Source organism: Parasteatoda tepidariorum, chromosome 5 (genome assembly GCF_982258835.1).
Source record: "Parasteatoda tepidariorum strain Cologne lab strain chromosome 5, Ptep-v5.0, whole genome shotgun sequence".
NCBI lineage: Eukaryota > Metazoa > Arthropoda > Arachnida > Araneae > Theridiidae > Parasteatoda > Parasteatoda tepidariorum.
The window spans coordinates 63,705,202-63,723,381 of record NC_141759.1 but is presented as its reverse complement, the minus strand read 5'-3'; the positions used below and the strand labels follow the sequence as shown (position 1 = coordinate 63,723,381).

The window sequence follows — 18,180 nt, the reverse complement described above, 5'->3', positions numbered from 1 at the left end:
AAATAAATCTAAAAAATGCTTTACTTGGAAAAATTAAAACGAAAATTTATATTTTCTATGCTAAATTCGATGTTTTGTTTGAATTTAATCCTAAAACTAGATTACTATGACAGGCCTGTTAACAACTACGTTTTTTGAAACATATTTTATAGAGGTAGAAATTTAAAAACCAAAGCTTTCAGAATTTTTGCCAACATTTCAAAAGCTTCACTACCTAAAGAGCTGGAACAAAATGGCGTTGCATATGAACTTTTAAATCATTTATTGGAAGTATGCAGAAGGGTGGAAAATAAGTTAATATATAAACAATGCTACCAATAGAATAAATTTTTACAAAAAGGCATAGAAAGTTGGCAACCCTGTTTAAATAGAAATCTAAGTTAACAAATAACGAAGGGGTGGGAGGACTTTCGTATTCAAGCACGAGAAGGTAGCTCTGAAGCAGACCTGGTCAACACCCAAGTCTCATGTAGCTCGTCACGTTAGAGTGGCTGACTGGATATTTTATTTTTCGTTGCATGTAAAATATACGTAAGTAAAGGAAAATTTGAAATAGCGATAAAAAAATTAAATAAATAAATAATATAATGGTCAAGAGTAACAGATGAAACTTAACAGCAGTTATAAAAATAGCATATTATTTGCAAAAACGCATTATTTAACATTGCGACAGAGACTTAGGACCCCATAGTCATATTATTTGTGAATCTCAAGATAATTAGAGACAAATTTTTTTTTATATAACAGACTTTTATAACTTTAAAATTGACACAACGGTCAAGAATAACAGATGAAAACTTCAGCAGTTATAAAAATAGCATATTATTCTCAAAAACGCATTATTTAATATTGCGACTGAGATTTAGGACCCCGAAGTCATATTTTTTACGAGCCTCAAGATAATTAGAGACTAAAATTTTTTTTATAACACATACTTATTTTTTAATCAATTGTAATTTTGGTAAAAAATTTGATGCAAAATATTGTTAAATTGCAAGAATTCAAACTCATTAGCTATTAATGTTATATTGCCAATGCTAAAACTGGACAATTTCTAGATTTGTTACAGGACATTTTGAGGCCTTGGACAAAGAAAACTGAGGGATCGTTGACTCAACAAATGCACAACTGATGAACAAATTAAAATTACTGGATGCAACCTTCAATATCTTCAAAACACTGACACTTTTGATTTAGCAACAGACTTTGTATACATTCAGTATGAAAATTATAAGACGCAGACAGGGGTCTGTCCAGGCCAAATTTACTACTGTTTAGCAATACCTTTACAAATTCAACATTAGGAAGAACGGTAGTTTCACAAAATACATTTTCTTAAAATTTTATTTTTGTATCCCGTAAGAAACGATAAATCCATATTTTTGTGTTGCCTTTTTTTATATAATTGTTAATTTTCACAAATTATGTCTAAATTTTTGCAAAATAGGTACCTCTCAGAAAAACCTTGACAGACCCATGACAACACAAAAAGCTATTTAAAATTACAAAAGAAAAATAAATAAGTTAATACTGGCAAACTTTTAAGACATGAGATATAAATATCGCAAAAACTAATTAGCTTAACAAATTTTAAAAGTAATAAAATGCACTTTTCAAAAAATTAAATTTGTACCAAAATAAAATTTTTTTTGAAGAGATTATTAATTAGTTTAGCTTAGTCTTTTTATACAATTTAATAAAATAACCTAAAATGCTTTGTGGGAATAATTACAAGTACTATCTATGCATATTATGTAAAGTTTGTATGCTTTTAACTTTAACTATAGGAGCATTTTTTTAAATGAAGGTTTCAGATAAAATTAAACATCCGGTTCCTTTTATAGCATGCACAATTGGATGACCAGAGTAACGACATTTAAATTTTAATGCATAACAGGAGATTAGAAACAAATGAACACACATACATACATTTAGTTTCACATCTTTAATGCTTTTGAAACACTTCGTTTATAATTTGAGTGTAAAATTTCTACAAAATAAAATTAACAGGAAACATTTAAGTTACATCTGTATCTATTAGACAAATAAAATTTTAAATCCCCAACTAAATATTTTGCAATGAAAGATGGAAATAAAAATGTAAAGAATAACAGAGAAAAACTTCGTAGCTATAACATTAATAAAGAATAACAAAAGAAAAAGAATTTGAAGTAAATATTTTTCGAAATTCTATGCATAAAATAGGATTTATGAATTAAAATGGGTTTGTTCTTTCACTAAAAAATCATTTTCTTCCAATATTATTTTTTAAAATGTAACAATTTTTATATTTTTTATTAAAAGTATGAACTATTCTAACCACTACTACAAATTTATGGTTCACTTTAATTAATATTTCTCTAGATGTTATTTAACAAAAAATTCAGCGCTCATCATTATTAGAAAATTTGTGTTTTTGAAAAAATGTTTTAACCCATGATCAAAGAGATAAAAACTTATTTAATGCATAGTTTCCTTCTTCCTGTTAAACAACAGGAATTTTGACTCATACACGATTTAAATCTGATAACTATGTAACAAAATCATGAGTTAGCCAATATAAAATAATTTTTTTTTAAAAATAAAAGCTATTGATAAGAGAATTATTTTAAACCAAATAAAACATTTTAAACAATTATATCAGAGTAAGTAACTCATAAGCATTTCAATAAAAATATATACATAGCCACAACACTAATATAATGTAGAAGCACAGTAACAGAGCAAATATTAAAATCAAAAGTATCAAGAAACATAGTTAATATTTAAAGGCAAAGAGAAATTGCAATCCAATCAATGAGGTTTTAAACTCATATCAATAATGACAAACTAAAATTATTTGACAAGCATATATACATTTCTGTAAGTATTCACAATCTTGCTGCATAAGGTATAGCACAACAATTAATAGAAACATTATGAAGTCGAAAAAAAAATATTAATTGGTAATTGCAACACATATCTGCTCTTTACAAAAAAAGTTAAAAATACTAACAATTTTAATGCTTTTTTAAAATGAATTGATAATGAAAAGTTGTGCAATTACTTGTTTTCTTTATATGAAAAGAAAAAGGTCAATTATTTAAATTTTTCTAAGAAAAGTGTTAAAAATATTGAAATTATTAAATAACAAAACATTTGATTATTTCATCCAAACATAAAAATGCATAAAACAAATTTCTGTATTATATACAAACTCAAATTCATTTCGATATACCTTTTCCCCATGTCACTGACATTCACATAAAAGATTTGAAGATGTATTATATCTAAAATAGTAAGATGTATATGCAGAAACAATGGTATGTATGTGTATTGTAATTCATTTTAAAATCCGAACACTTCACTTCAGAGTGCTCGAAAAATTATGCAACCTTTAGTAAATTTACATTTTTAATGCACATGCGCTATACCTAAATGTGTATTCATAACTATAACTAGAAAAAGACAATTCACAAAATGCACAGATTACAGGTATGACATATGTTCATATGATTAATGCCAAAATGCTGCGATAGAGAAGGATGCATATCGAAGGAATTAAAAAGTTGGTTTAACAAGTAAACACATAAAGAAATGTGGTAAAGAAATGGCACAAGAAATACCAAAATTGTTGTCAACAATAAAACATTTCATTTTTTGAAAATTAGTCAAGATAACACCAAGTACAATTATGATAAAAAAATTTTCATAATGTAGATGGCTTTTCCTTTGACAATAGTGGCTTCGTCATGGCCAATTTTAAATCCAACTTCCTCTAAAAACATGATAGATAATGGCGAGTTCAACATAAACATGATAGGGTTCCATTTACATTTTATAAAAGGTTTTCAAAAAACTACAAATTTAATATATATATATATATATATATATATTTCAAAAGAAAAAAAAGAACAATAGCATTACATGTTTTCATTTTTTTTTTAGTAAAACAGAGACAATGAACATATTTTTCAAATTGAAAAAGCCACATCAGCTTTCAAAGAGAAATGACGATCACCAAGTTTATTTGAATCGACATCAACAATGCCAACAGTGTGTAGACTATCAGAGCTGTACCACAACAGGTCAGATGATGTTCTTTTAAGTTCTGGAATAAGCAGCTCATGACCCTAAGGGGAAAAGATTCAATTATATAGTTTTAGTCTCAAAATATATAAAAAAAAAAAAATAATAATAATTTTTAATTCGGTAACTTTTGAATATTATTTCAATTCAAATAAAATTTGTGGTTTTTTATCTATAAAAGAAAGTTAAAATTATTCAAATGCAATTCTTAAGAAAATAATTTCAGATTTATAAATCAACAAAGAAATAACTATCATACATGAAAAGTTTTTAACATTAGCTTGTTTTATACATTGATAATCTTTTATCAAATATTTACAATTAAAAACATCACATATAAAATTTTTGTTGAAAATAACTATTAATTGATAATATAAACTTCTTTATTATGCACTTCAGCATTTTATTTTTGTCTGTAATCATGTTTAAAAGTCTAGTTTACATTTAACGAAAATAAATTTGAGATGTCTTACCAACACAGATGAATAGCAGCTACACAAACTTGAGGACGGGTGTTGGAAAGACTTCCAAAGTAAATCAACCAACGAAGAATTCTAGAAGAAAAAAAATATATATAAATAAAAGTAAGGTGATATTTAATTTTTTTACAATATTGATTGATTTTAAAATAATCTAAAATACAGATTGTTATTTAAAATTTTTTTTTTTTATCGACTGCAGCCCATACTATATTCAATACAATAAATATAACATACTTCTTTTTCAGGTACAGCAATATCTTTTCTTCGTTGAAGCTCATCAATCATGTCATTGCTGAGATATCCATCCCTAAGTAGTTGATAGGATGCATCATTTTCAGATATGTTAAATTCTCCTCCAATTAAGAGAGGTTTGTTAGTTCCACCATTGATTCTAATGACTTCTCTAGCCAATGAAGACACCTAAATAAATATATATTTTAATATAAAAATAGGAATTTTGTATTACATTGGTTTTTAACTAATTCATTACATTAAATTTTGTTTTCTATAAAAAAAGATAACTTTTTAATTTCATTTAAATATTCCTTTTAAAAGGAGTTTGGATGTCTGATTTTATTAAAATCTGATCTTCTGTACAAAAACATTGAAAGTAGATTAAAGAACAAACTAAGGTCAAACACAATATTTCTTGTGTCTCGACCACAAATTATTTTAAATTCAAAAAAATATCTACCGTTGTTGAACAATATTCTCTAAATAATGAGACAAAGATGACTATACCTTTTAAATAATTTTACATGGAGAACAGTAAGGCATACATTTGGCACAATCTATAGATTTTTTTAAAAAAATAAATGAAAAATAAAAAGAATTTTTTTTCTGATTATTTAAAAAAAAGGGGAAAAAAACTGGAAGCTTAAAATTATATGAATTTAAAACCATGAAGGGAGATTTCATTTTTTTGAAAAAACTTCATTCTGTGAAAAACAGAACTTTACCAGAAATACCTAGTTAAATTAAGAAACAATTTTTAAATGAATAAATTATACATGGTCTAATATTATTACTAAAGCCTATAATATAGTAGTATAAAAATTACCTGTAAAGCATGAGCACTAAGATCCGATGGTGGAATCTGTACATTAAGAACATTCACTGTTTGAGTTCCAATGACAGAAGCAAAGTGAGTTAGAAGAGCATTGCCACAACGTTTGATGTATGATTTTACAGCAGCTTTACTGGAGGGTTCCAATGCAGATGTTTCCAATTCCTAAAGCATTTAAACAACATTAAATACGCATTTAAGAACTTTTATTTGAACAAAAGATTTCCAAATATATGAATAAATCAAGCAGATTTATTAAAGAAATCCGGTAATTAAAGAAAACGGAAAGATTTATTCAGTGATCCAGCTAGACTTGCATACCTATGGTTCTAGGAATAGGACTTTAATATTTTTGGATCCCCTTTTTATTAAAAGTAGGTTCCAATTCAAATTATGACTTTTTAACCTCTTTATCCATTTATTAATGCTCATTTTCATAATATTAATTTATTTATTGATAAACAAAATAAAGAAGAGAAATATTTGAACTATCAAGGCTTTTAATTAGGACTGCTTGCGGACTGATCAAACATCTGCACCAAGAAAAAGCAACAACGTGGTTTGGTACTAAGAATAATTTTAATTTTCTCCTTTAGTTAATAATAACGAAAAAAGTAATTTATTTATGTATACATTTATTATATATGTACATATTTATTATTTAAAATTTGGTTTTGATTTTGCCTACATAAAGATCTGCAGGCTGGTTAGGGTTTTTTATTTTTTTTGCTGGCGAATTACATATCCCAGAGGATGAGTTATAACTTATATTTCGCATTATAGCATGTAAGCAAAATCACTATAGATGATAGATATTTCAGTATCTTTTCCGGTAAAAATTTATTTTTCTCGATTAATATTTCCCCATTAAATATGATCTATTTGAAATTATTGTTGATGCCAGGATATTTTATTAATGAATAATACTAATAATCAACTTACTTTGTCAACAAGTTGTCTTAAAGAAATCTCAGCTTGTTCATTAAGTCGAAATTGTGATGTTTTGAAAAATGTGGCCATTCCTCTTAAACTATCTTCAGGTTGACAGAAAACACCCTTGTAACCAAGAGCATCCAGACTAGGCTCTAAAACAGATGAATAAAAAGGTTTAGGGACTTGCTGTAAGCAAATAATTTGTGAATTGAGTTGATGAAGTTCATGCAGGAGTTTTTCTTTTTGTACATTATACTCGGACCCTAAATTGTATGATAAAAATCCAAATGCTTTATTTTTTACAGATTGACGAATATTTTCGCTTAATTTCGAGTTTAAAGTATATTTACGTCCAGGCAAAATACATTGCCCTTGAATTGAATTTGTGCTTTCATGCACATCATGTGCACCATTTGCTTTTGGAACAACACTGTCAGATTGTTCTACATTAATGCTGGGAACTTCTGAGACAGAAATCGGATTAACAGAGTTACTAAGATTTTCTGTCCCATTTAAAGAAGAATCTGAGTTATCAGTTACAGAATGAGCATTTGCTGCAGGAACTATGTTTTCAGTTGCCACATTTATAACAGATGATTCAATCTTAGATTCACAATTTTTGGACTCAGAAATGTCATTGGCATGACTTTCAGTGTTTTTTAAATCTTCTTTTTCTGTGTCTAATTTTGAAGATTCTGAGTTAGTTTCTGGTACTTTGTTAGAAACAGGCAATTGTTCTGACTCAGATGTAGAGTCCATTGGCTGTGGTTTATCTGACGCTTGGTCGTTGATAGTAGCAGCAGTTTGATTTTCACATTCCTTCTCTGGAATAACTTGATTAGGAATATTATCCTTAACATCCTCCTTTATTTCCTCAGATTGTTTTGAATCACGGGCAGTAGACGATTCAATTTCTTGTTTGGTTTCAGAAGTTGAAATTTCAGCAGTTTTCTCTAAGCAAGATGAATCTTTGTTATCTGTAACATCCTTTATTTCTGATACATTTTCAATTTCTTTTTTACTATCAAGAGTTATTTTATCATCCGCAGAAACAGATATGTCCTCTTTTTCTTGACTTTTAGAGTCATCTTGGGAAACAATACCAGAATCACATTCTTCAACTTCCATAGGTTCTTCAGCTTGCTTTTCTGAAACAATTTTTTCTTCAACAGGTTCTTCTGTATCTTTCTCTTCTTCTATATTCTTTTCTGTTGTTTCATTCTCATCTTCCTTCACTCGTTTGTTAGTTTCTTCTGGAGAGGATTCTCTTTTACGCTTTCGTGTACCATCAACTTTATCATCAATTTCTTCTTCAGCTTTAGAACCACCAATTTCTTCAATATCTTCCTCATCGTCTTCCGTGTATCGTTTCGCTTGAATGCTTCGAGAAGGTCTTTTCTTGGGTGTTTCTTCCTTATTTGATGAGGATCTTGCACTTCTTCTTGATGGTTTTGGTTTAGCTTCAGATTCCACATCAACAACCTCAGTTTTAGATTTTCTTCCACGACTAGTTCGAGTAGATTCTTTTATTTCCGGTTTAGCTGGTTTAGTTTCAACAATTTCAGGCTCCATGCTATCATCAGATAATTCAAGTGTTTTAACCTCTTCAGCTTTTTTCTTACTTGGCCGGCCTCGACGACCACGAGTTCCCCTCTCAGTCTTTAGTGATTCCTGCAGCTTCGGAGATACTTTAGTTTGTTTGCCCTTTCCCCGAGGTTTTGATTTTTCATCAGAATCAGTTTCTTCAAATTCTTCTCCGCTCTCGAAATTCTCGTCATACTTTGGCGTTGGGGTTTCTTCTTCTCCATCACTTTCTTTGTAGTTAATGCGTCCTGTGCTACGCCTAGTTGATTTGACTCTAGTGGCAGGAGATTCTAAGCCACTTCTAGAACGAGAGTCTGATGGTGAAGAGCTTTCTCTCCTGTTACTCCTTACTCTAGGAGATTTAGAATCTGCAACAGATGCAACAGTTTGTGCAGCCGTAGAGCTACGCCGAGACCTTGAAGCATCTTTTACCGAAGTAGTTTCCTGTTTTGTTGTAACTGCTCGGCCAGACCTCCTAGGAGCTATCTGAAATATTAACAATTTGAATTAAATTATCAGAATTCAATATTTTTTTTTAGCCATAATAAATAACGAAACACTAAAAACATTACAGATTATTAGTATGCTTTATCTATAGAATCTTATCTCATTTTTTTAAAATAGATTTAATGAATAGTTGTCTTGAATAGTTGAATGAATAGTTTCAAGTCTCAGTCATAATTTAAGAATCAAACACAAACAGGCAATTTACAAAATTATAATTAATAAGTTTTCAATATCAACATACAATTAAAACTGCAAATCTAGAGCTTAGAAGCATGAAATATTCTAGTATTTCCAGATTTGCAGCTCTTTTTATCTTAAAAATTAAGGATGTAATGGATATTAGGCTATTATTGGCTGTTTAGCCTTTTAGACAAAAATTCGGCAAAGTATTATTTGGAAAATTATATTTAGACAAATTTTAATAGATTTAATGAAGAAATAAAAAATCAAATTTATTACTATACATTATTAGAAACAGTTTTTACACATATTTGTTAATTTATGTTCTGAAAGACACATGGAAAAAGCAAAATTTGAAGAATTAAAATTAGATTACTTTACACTGAACCATGACTTTTACGAAACTCATGGTTCATTAACAAGCTATTTATTTCCTAGTTCTTATATTTCTTTTTTAACTATAGCATAGCATGTTAACGGAGAGTTTCTAATAGACTTTATTATTTTATTAACACTTTTTTCTTGTATGTTAAGACAGATAACTGGTAACATAGAAAACTGTGATTCTCAATGTTAAAGAACTAAGAATAATATTTTTCTGCTTTTTATTTTTCTCCCTCTCTCCTTTTTTAATAAGTTTCCTTTTATCAGCTTTTTATCATGGCAGCATTTTTTAAAGAGCATTTATAATGAAAATTATTATTTCATGGTAACTTTTTTTCTATAGATAACGCAATGTGAAAAAGTTAAATTGAGAATTTCAGTGTTAAATTTTTTGCTTCAAAATTAAGAAAATTTCTTGTTTTGGTTTTTATCTAGATTTCTTTTTTGAAAAACTTATATTTTTATTATGACACTTCAGTTAAGAGAGTTTCTATTAGACTTTAATCTTCACCTTTTCTTGAAAATATGGTAGTTAAAAAAACAAACAAATGTTTAGCGTGAAATTTTCATTAAAAAATTAAGATAAATTTTTGTTTTCTGTTTTGCTTTTGTATATAATTTTTTTTTCTTCAAATAGGCATTTTTATGAAAGCACTGCATTTTTAAAAGCATTTCTGATAGATATTATGACTTTTAATGTTTTATAGATAGTTTTTTTTCTGGAAAATATTTTTCGCATTAAAGTTTTCTTTTTTTGCTTTAATAGCTGTTAGTTTTTTATCTTAGATATTTCTAATTATCTTTATCATCTTAAACATTTCTATTAAAGTTTCTTTTTTCCTTTACCCTATGATAAATACAGCTAAGTTTTGTTTATTTTTCAATAATGACTAAACTTATATCTATATAAAGCTTTTATTAATGATTTTTTAATTTTTTTTATATAAAATGCTGTTGTTATATTCAGTATTCAGCCTAATCACTATTCGTCCTCAGCCTAATCACTATCACTATAGTTTTCAAAGCCTAGCAGAATCACTGATTAGTATTTAATAAGGAAACAAAGCAATCAAAAAGGAATTATAAAATCTGAGAAGGGGTTGATAAACAATAGAGTACACCTCCTGAGTTAGGTAGGTTACACAATGATGAATCAAGCAAGAGGAAACACAGAGGTGATGCACTCATGCTAATGTATGCAGATCTGCTTCTCATATGTTTTTAATTATCACTTGCCTCCTTAGTGTGTGTCCTGCCTTAGGGGTGTACAACCTTTTTGAGTGAGGGGTCACTTGCACAGTAGCGTGACCAACTAAGGGCAAACATGCACATTTAGTCATGTTGGTGGCAAATATGATAATTTTCAAATAGACTTCAATGTTCTAAGCACAAAATTAAAGCGTTTAATTATTAAAATTCATTTAAAAATGAAAAAAAAAAAAAAAAAAAAAACTGATACCTTTTCTAAAACACACACACACATATATATATACACACACACATACACACTCTATAACAAAAAATTCGACGCACCAAGAAGCAATCATCCGATTGCTTTGAAATTTCGTATGCATGAATGTTTTGAACAGATATGGCAGGAATGATGCCGACTGGGGACGTATAGTCTTTAGCGACGAATCTTGCTTCCAACTGTGCCCTGATGATCATCGAAGACGTGTTTGGAGACGCACAGGGCAGAGGGGGGATCCTGCCTTCACTATTGCACGCCACACCAGCCCTCAACAAGGCATTATGGTCTGGGGTGGCATTTCCTTTGACAGCTGGACTCCTTTGGTCGTAATTAGAGGTAGGGGAGAGGGGGGCACATTTCAACATGGGGCACCTTTCAACAACTAGAATTTCTGCCTTCTAATATTGCTTAATGATTCACCAATATGCCAGACAATAAGCTTTAACCATGCATAACTGTTGACATTTAGTTTTAAGCACTTTCTTTTTACCACTGTTGTGTTACTCTGTGGAACATGTTTTAACATTCCAAAAGTAAAAAGACAATTTTGATTTTAAAACTGTTTATCGACCAGTAATCTTTTAATAAAGTAAGTGATATTTATTCATCTGCTAGCTTATTTAATTCTGCTTCTAACTGTATCATTTATTAGTAAAAAGTATTTTTCTAAAGTGGTTGATAATACTTTAACCAAAATGTCTGTACCAGGGGCAGATTTCAACAGAGCTTAGGGGGCACATTTCAACAGTGTTAAAAGGTGTCCCAGGCTTATTATTTTTTTGTTAAGTAATCTTGCAGAAGTCATTAGTCAGCAAAAAGCCCATTAATTGCGGTTGTTATATTTTAAATACTCAACTTTTTCTGTAAGGCATTATTCTAAATATTTTGAAAAACATGTGAATGTGTTCAAGGAAGCATGTTTGTAAAAAAAATTTCATTTCATTTAATTGAAATTTTTTTAAAAGCTTAAAATCAAGATTCAGTTTGTTGCATTGTTATTGAAAATAGAATTTATTTACAAAGAATTCATTAAAAGCATCAATAAAATAATTATTTTAAAATTTTGTAAAAATATTCAAGAAAATTTAATTTGGAATGAAAATAATTTAATTTTAAGAAAATTGAAAAGTTTAGGGTGTAACATTATATTTAATAAAATTCTCAATTCTGATATTTTACCTTCTTACAATTTATAAAAATGTTGCGAACATATAAAAAAAAAAAAAACTCTCTAAACCAGAAGTTAGTGAAGAAAACGTTGAAAAAACAATGTAAGCAGTCAGAAATGGTGCATGTTTAACAGCAGCAGCAGACTTATTTGGAATAGACTTTTCAGCTTTATTTTATTAATTAAAAAAAAAGAAAGTCAAATAATTGTTTGGTTGGTGAAACCAAACAATGTACAACTACTAACACACAAAATGCTACAGTTCTAAATACACAAGCCAACAAGTTTTTGATGTCCAGCAAGAAACCCTGCATTGTGAATACATAATTACATGTTCAATTCTCAATTATAGTCTAACTTACAGACAAGTTCGAAAACTTTCCTATGATAACGCAAAGTGTTTCAACTCCAAAATTCCTAGTAGCTGGGACAAAAATGAAACGTCGAATTGACTGGGTTAAAGGTTTTATGAAGTGTCACCCACAGCTTACTTTAAGAAAACTGGAAAACACCAGCTTTGCAAGAGCTATAGCTTTAAATAAAGAAAATGTTCAAGAATCTGTCAACAATTATGAGAGAGCTCTTAATTCTGGTCATTTTACAGTGGATCAAATATATAACTTGGATAAAACTGGAGTTTTAACATTTGTTCCAGCTCCGAATGTTGTTGCCAAGCTAGGAGCTGGTCTGGTGAGGCAGGTAGTTTCTGGAGAGCGAGGAAGCATGATAATCAATGTTTTATTTTCTAGAATTAGTAGTATAGAGGACATTAGTAGTATAGAAAGAAATGACATTAAAATGAAACTGCCTCAACCAAGTTTAAGCTACGTAACAGCTCGAGCTGTATTTTTCATGACATTCTCCATAAACTTTGATTTTATTAAAGACCAAATAATGTAGAAAAAATCTAAACCAATCCAATATGTTCATTCATTATTATTATTTTATGAGTAAAGTTAATTTTCCAAAATGTATGATTTTGTTACGTTCTCTTCAGTTGTTGAAATGTGCCCCACCACCCGTTGAAAACTGCCCCCCAGGAGGGGTAGATTTCAACAAAATACATGGTTCACTAAATATGTAAAATTAGGTATTTTGTCTTTGGTTTAGACCTTTGGAAAAAATTGAGAGGTTACCTCAAATATCAAATTAGTAAATAAAAATTAGAACTTAGATTTTGAAAGCAATAAAACTTCGAAAATAATTCTTAAGCAAAAACTGTTGAAAGGTGCCCCCCTCTCCCCTACACTTACTGCATAGCGGTACGTCGACGACATCCTAAGACCTGTTTTGCTACCGCGCACTGGGCTGGTTTTCCAGCAGAACAATACCAGACCACATACGGCACGTGTTGCTATGAACTGTCTGCAAGCTTGTCAAACTCTTTCCTGGCCTGCCAGATCACCAGATCTCTCTCCCATCGAGCATGTCTGGGATATGATGGGAAGGTGATTGCATTTGGCACGGAATGTTGATGGCCTCGTTCGACAATTGGATCGAATTTGGCAGGAAATACCGCAAGAGACCACCCGGGAGCTTTATCGGTCTATGCCATGCCGTGTCGCAGCTTGTATACAGGTTAGAGAAGGGTCAACACCTTAATGAACCTGTTACTCTAACTCTGCAATAAATTATTCAATTGTTCTGAAATTTTAATCATTTACTATTTTGTACATTGTCTTCCTATCCACAGATTTTCGTTTCAGTCGGACAACTCCTTCTTGGTGCATCGATTTTTTTGTTATAGAGTGTATATATATTGAGGGGGAAAAATATGAATTCTAACAAAATATTAATAAAAAAATAATGCTCACAGAATGAAAGTGTGACAAAAACAAAAAAAAGAATACATGCTTATTTAACAATACGGCTTAAAGAAAAACCAAAAATTAAAATAAGTTTGATTTAATTTTTGGCTTTTCTTTAAGCCGTATTGTTCCATTTTAGTATGAAATAAGATTAAATATTTATTAGGCATTAAATTTTATGAATTTTAAATTGGAAAATTTTTCTTTTTAGGTTTCACTAAATAAAATCACATAAGCTACAAAAAATTTAAAACAAAATAAACTGCAAACTGTGAACAGTTTAAAAATTGGCGTTTCCCCCCAGTAACTGCTGAAAAAATGATTGAAAAATAACCTAGACATACGACAAAAACAAATTATTAGATGTGCAATTCATAGTAAAAATAAAGATTTTAAAAATTATATGGAAAAGCATGGCAATAATGGCCTTTATAAAAAAAAACATTTAGATTTATCGGGATTTAAAAAAACCCACATAAAATTAATAGTTAAATGAAAATTTTTTTATACAATAATAATCAAAATTTTACTCGGATTTTCATAAATCCAAGTAAAGTTTCGATTATTGAAATTGACAAAGATGAAGGGTATCAAAAAGTGATTACTCAAATTCACACGTCGTAATAAAAATATTGGGTTTTTTAAAACCATGCCAAATTGCAGCAATAACTGTTAGGAAAGCGATTGGGAAATAGCATAGATTTACCGTAGAATTGATGCAAATTGAGTACATCAAAACACGATAACTCAAATGTACAATATAAAATTCTCAAAATTATTTTGCTTAAAAAAAAAAAAAAAAAAAAATATTTCACATATACAGTAGGCGGGTCGAAGGTTGTGCACTTCTATCCTGAGTAAATTAAAAACTGTTAAATGTAACATGAAATCCACACATATAATTAGATAAAAAGGAAAAAAAAAAAAAAACATACTCCTTCATTTTTTGATACAGCAACATCTTTTTTTGCACTCTGACTAGTTTTCCTCGGCATGTTAGATATTTCTTTCAAACCTAAAAAAAAAAAAAAAAAGAAAATATATACAGATACAGTTGGACCCCGATTTAACGAACCCCTATTTAACGAATTTCGCGATTTAACGAATTTTTTTTCAACCCCAGCAAAAACAGAGTCAAAAACCCCTAACTAACGAATAATTAACCTCGAATTAACGAATTATTTCAGCATCCGGAAAAAATATTTTTCATTAATTTTGATCAAAAAAATATTGCATTTTTTTGTAATTGGCAGATTCTAAAGGGAAAAAAATCTTTCCTGGGAGGAATAAAATAGAAAAAGTGCATATTCGTCTCAAACAAAAGAAAAGACCGCAACAGGGAAAAACAAAATTCGTCTTGGGGAGGTGGGTTGAGTTAATAAGACATATTACACTTGCAAGGTCATTTTTTAGTTTGTCACGTGGGCTATGAGTCAAACAGGAAATTCCTTTCTAATCTTTGATAGTCGTTTATAACAAACAATTTTTAATAATACATATGTACAAAAAAACAATTTTTTTTGAACTCCGATTTTACGAATGACCCCGATTTAACGAATAAAATTTCCGGTCCCGATGAATTCGTTAAATCGGGGTCCGACTGTATATATTTGAAGAGGAAACTTAATTGAGTATAGTTCAGGGTTGGCAAGTTTTTGACAACAGACAGTTTTATTCGGTTTTAATCATGGTTTCATTCATCAAGTCAAAACCCCAAAATTTTGGTGTAAGGATAATTATTAGCTGTTATAAATAAGAAGTATTTTCAAATAAACATAAAATTACAAGTGATCAATCAATTAGGTTCCTAAATTATTTTGATACTAAGCTCTTTTTGTTCTGATAATTACCACCCAAAACTTAAATTTTGGCGTAGAAAATATTAAATAATTATAAATAAAAACATGTAAAATTGAAATTGACTCAATCTATTAATTTGTTAAATTATTGAAAATAAAAATACAAAAGCAATCAGCCTGATGAAAAAAAAAAATACTTAATCATTTTATTCATCATATATGAAATCAATTTTAATTTATTCTCATTTTAAATCCTCCTTTTCCTATAATTAAGTAATCCTAAGTTAGGAAACACACACACACAAAAAAAAAAAAGCTTTGAAGCCTTTTGTACTCAATGTACATTTTTCAGTTTAGTATGAATAAGGCTAGAACTCGAAACTATATTGACTGATACTGAGCTGCATAGCGTAGAAAATAGACACAATAAAGCCATTATCACATAATAACATAACATCTAACAATAAAATTTATTCTAACAACTGTATTAGTTATTAATAGTAATTTCAATAGTGTCACATGTTATAGCTAAGTATTTCTTTTAATCACAATTTGATAGTATTAGAGTATTTAGGATTTATTAATATTATAAATTAAGGGTAAAGAATCAGTTTATTAGTTTTTATTAAGAAAAATCAATTTGAAATAAAATATCAAAAATTACATAAGAAATACATTAATTTATATTACAATAAAAATTTAACTATCGGAGAAAAATTTAAACGCAATTCAAATTTGTTTTTATTAATATTTAAAAAAACATTTTCCTCCATTTTTAGATAATTTTATCTTTAACCAGAATATTTAGTAAACTATAAATATTGTAAGTGCATATAATTTACCTAGATTTAAATCTACATATTTAGAAAAATAAACATAAATCTATATTCAAAATAAATGCTATTTTTTGGGATAAGTTTTTTAAAAAGAAATTTGTGGAAACTTTCTTTGTACTACGATAAATTTTGTTTGCTTTAATTTTCAATTTTTCTTTTAATAGCCACCATTATACACACATATTTCACATTCAATTTTGTTAATAGTTTCTTCTTGCCCAGAAAAAAAAAAGATTTTTTAAAAGATATTCTAACTCTGTTTTCATTTCATGTTGGTATGAACTTCATATGAATAGCTGATTTACAGTTTTTTTTAATAATAAATTCATATAGTATATATAAGAAATTAGTTGCACTTTTTCTTAACACAGTTCAACATGTTTAAATAGCCAAATTGTTTTTGACTTACAAAAATATGTATCCTGATTCACAATTTACTAATGAAATATTTATAAAACTTTTGAAATAATGTTAAAAATAAATTTGTTTGTTTGTACACATATATTTACAAATCCTTCCTTTCAATTATATATTTTATAACAAAAATATTTACCTTGATTCATTAATTTAAAAAACCTAATTTATTCAACTAAGTTATTAATTTTCAACAAGGGAATTATATGCATCATTTTTAAAAGTTTCAAAGTTTATGAATATATCTACTTAATTTTCTTGCAATAAGATTTCTTGCATTATAGATATTTGAAACGATTTTTGCGTAGTTTTAATATTTTGCGCAAATATACTTGTTAAACTCAACTGTTCAATTACACTTTAACAAGTATTTCTTTAAATAAAATTCCTCAATTCTAAGAATATAAAAAAATTGATTTTTATAATTTTAAATTAAACTAATTTAGCAATAATATTCCTTCTTAGGGTTTGGCTCCCTGCTAAAATTTTATTACAGAATTAATAGGAGTCGGACATTTCAAGTACAGACTCCTCAGCAATGGTTAAAATACAATGCCAAATTTCAGCGCCAAATGTCGCCAAGAAGCAGAAACAAGATTAACAGATTTTATTAATTTAAACATAAGAGGAATATCACAAATTTTTTCTATTAAAGTTAAAAAATTCTAAAATTCTTAAAATATTTAGACTATTTCAAGCATGGTTTAAATAACAATCCATATTTTAAATAATTTTAAATATCGCCATTTTCTAACGTATAGACTTTCAGAGGTTTAAAATTTTTTTTTCCAAGCACAATTCTGGAGTTAACACATGCAAATTAAACTTTATATACCCCTTACTATGTAACAGAAAATATTAACATTTCATAAAAACTTTAAAAAATTAAATTTAATTTCATAATAAAGCGCTTGTGATGTATATCTAATATTTAGGCTTAATTGGATATTCAGTAGATAATTTCGTTGAATTTTATATATTATTGAATAATATAACCAATTACAGCAAGATTAATATATAATAAGTTCTTATAAAATTCTAAAAACGTATAATAACGAAATATTTTTGTTTTAACAATACATTAATATAAAAAATATCTTTATTTACTCACATACATAAGCTTTACGAATCTCGATATTTTGATATTTTCAAACTGGCCTAGCCTCAGCGACAGTTGCGCCAAGTATATAATTCTTTATATTTAAAGAACTGTTTTTCTTAGGGATTTAAAAAAATTTAAAGAAGCATTCTGTAATAAACGAATTAAAATGATTATAAATTATTAAATTAATTTTTCTAAGGATGTGCAAATTTGAAATTGATATAAACTATAGAGGGCGCTGCTGAAATCTTCATCAAATCTTAACAAAATTTTACTGAAAATCCAGTGCGTTCTATCAACTCAGAAAAAGTTAATTGTTTTATTTTTTATGATCTAATTTTAAATTCTATTAATGTGAAATTCGTATTGTCAGGGTTG

The 18,180-nt window shown here is 28.3% G+C and overlaps 2 protein-coding genes across 7 annotated transcripts in view; one reads left to right on the top strand and one right to left on the bottom strand.

The window, feature by feature from the left end:
- Positions 1 to 1,926: 1,926 nt before the first annotated feature.
- LOC107438928 (uncharacterized) lies at positions 1,927 to 18,045 on the bottom strand. 4 transcript variants are annotated; one of them, XM_087164087.1, is made up of 7 exons: positions 17,816 to 18,045; positions 14,587 to 14,666; positions 6,559 to 8,619; positions 5,611 to 5,781; positions 4,785 to 4,970; positions 4,542 to 4,622; positions 1,927 to 4,112 (listed from the first exon to the last, which is right to left on the bottom strand). In XM_087164087.1, the coding sequence occupies exons 2-7, from the start codon at positions 14,644 to 14,646 to the stop codon at positions 3,954 to 3,956; spliced, it is 2,718 nt and encodes a 905-aa protein (XP_087020213.1). In that variant the 5' UTR covers positions 14,647 to 14,666; positions 17,816 to 18,045; the 3' UTR covers positions 1,927 to 3,953. The 4 variants fall into 4 exon arrangements, with proteins under 4 accessions (XP_087020213.1, XP_087020212.1, XP_087020214.1 ...); XM_087164086.1 differs by having other exon boundaries at positions 17,812 to 18,033; XM_087164088.1 differs by having other exon boundaries at positions 17,704 to 17,817.
- The window catches only part of LOC107438926 (uncharacterized), a 53,204-nt gene continuing 53,054 nt past the window's right edge, over positions 18,031 to 18,180 (top strand). Inside the window, exon 1 of one of the 3 annotated variants that reach the window (XM_071185703.2) lies at positions 18,031 to 18,176. The gene's annotated coding sequence lies outside the window, so the exon portion shown is untranslated. The remainder of the gene's footprint in view (positions 18,177 to 18,180) is intronic. The other 2 variants (XM_016051342.5, XM_071185702.2) reach the window with 2 other exon arrangements.

Excerpts from the sequence above, each read along its gene's own strand:
- LOC107438928 (XM_087164085.1), bottom strand. Across the intron at positions 4,623-4,784 it reads TTGCTGTACCTGAAAAAGAA|AATTCTTCGTTGGTTGATTT; the intron begins GTATGTTATATT and ends TTTTTCTTCTAG. Across the intron at positions 4,113-4,541 it reads GCTGCTATTCATCTGTGTTG|GGTCATGAGCTGCTTATTCC; the intron begins GTAAGACATCTC and ends TTTTCCCCTTAG.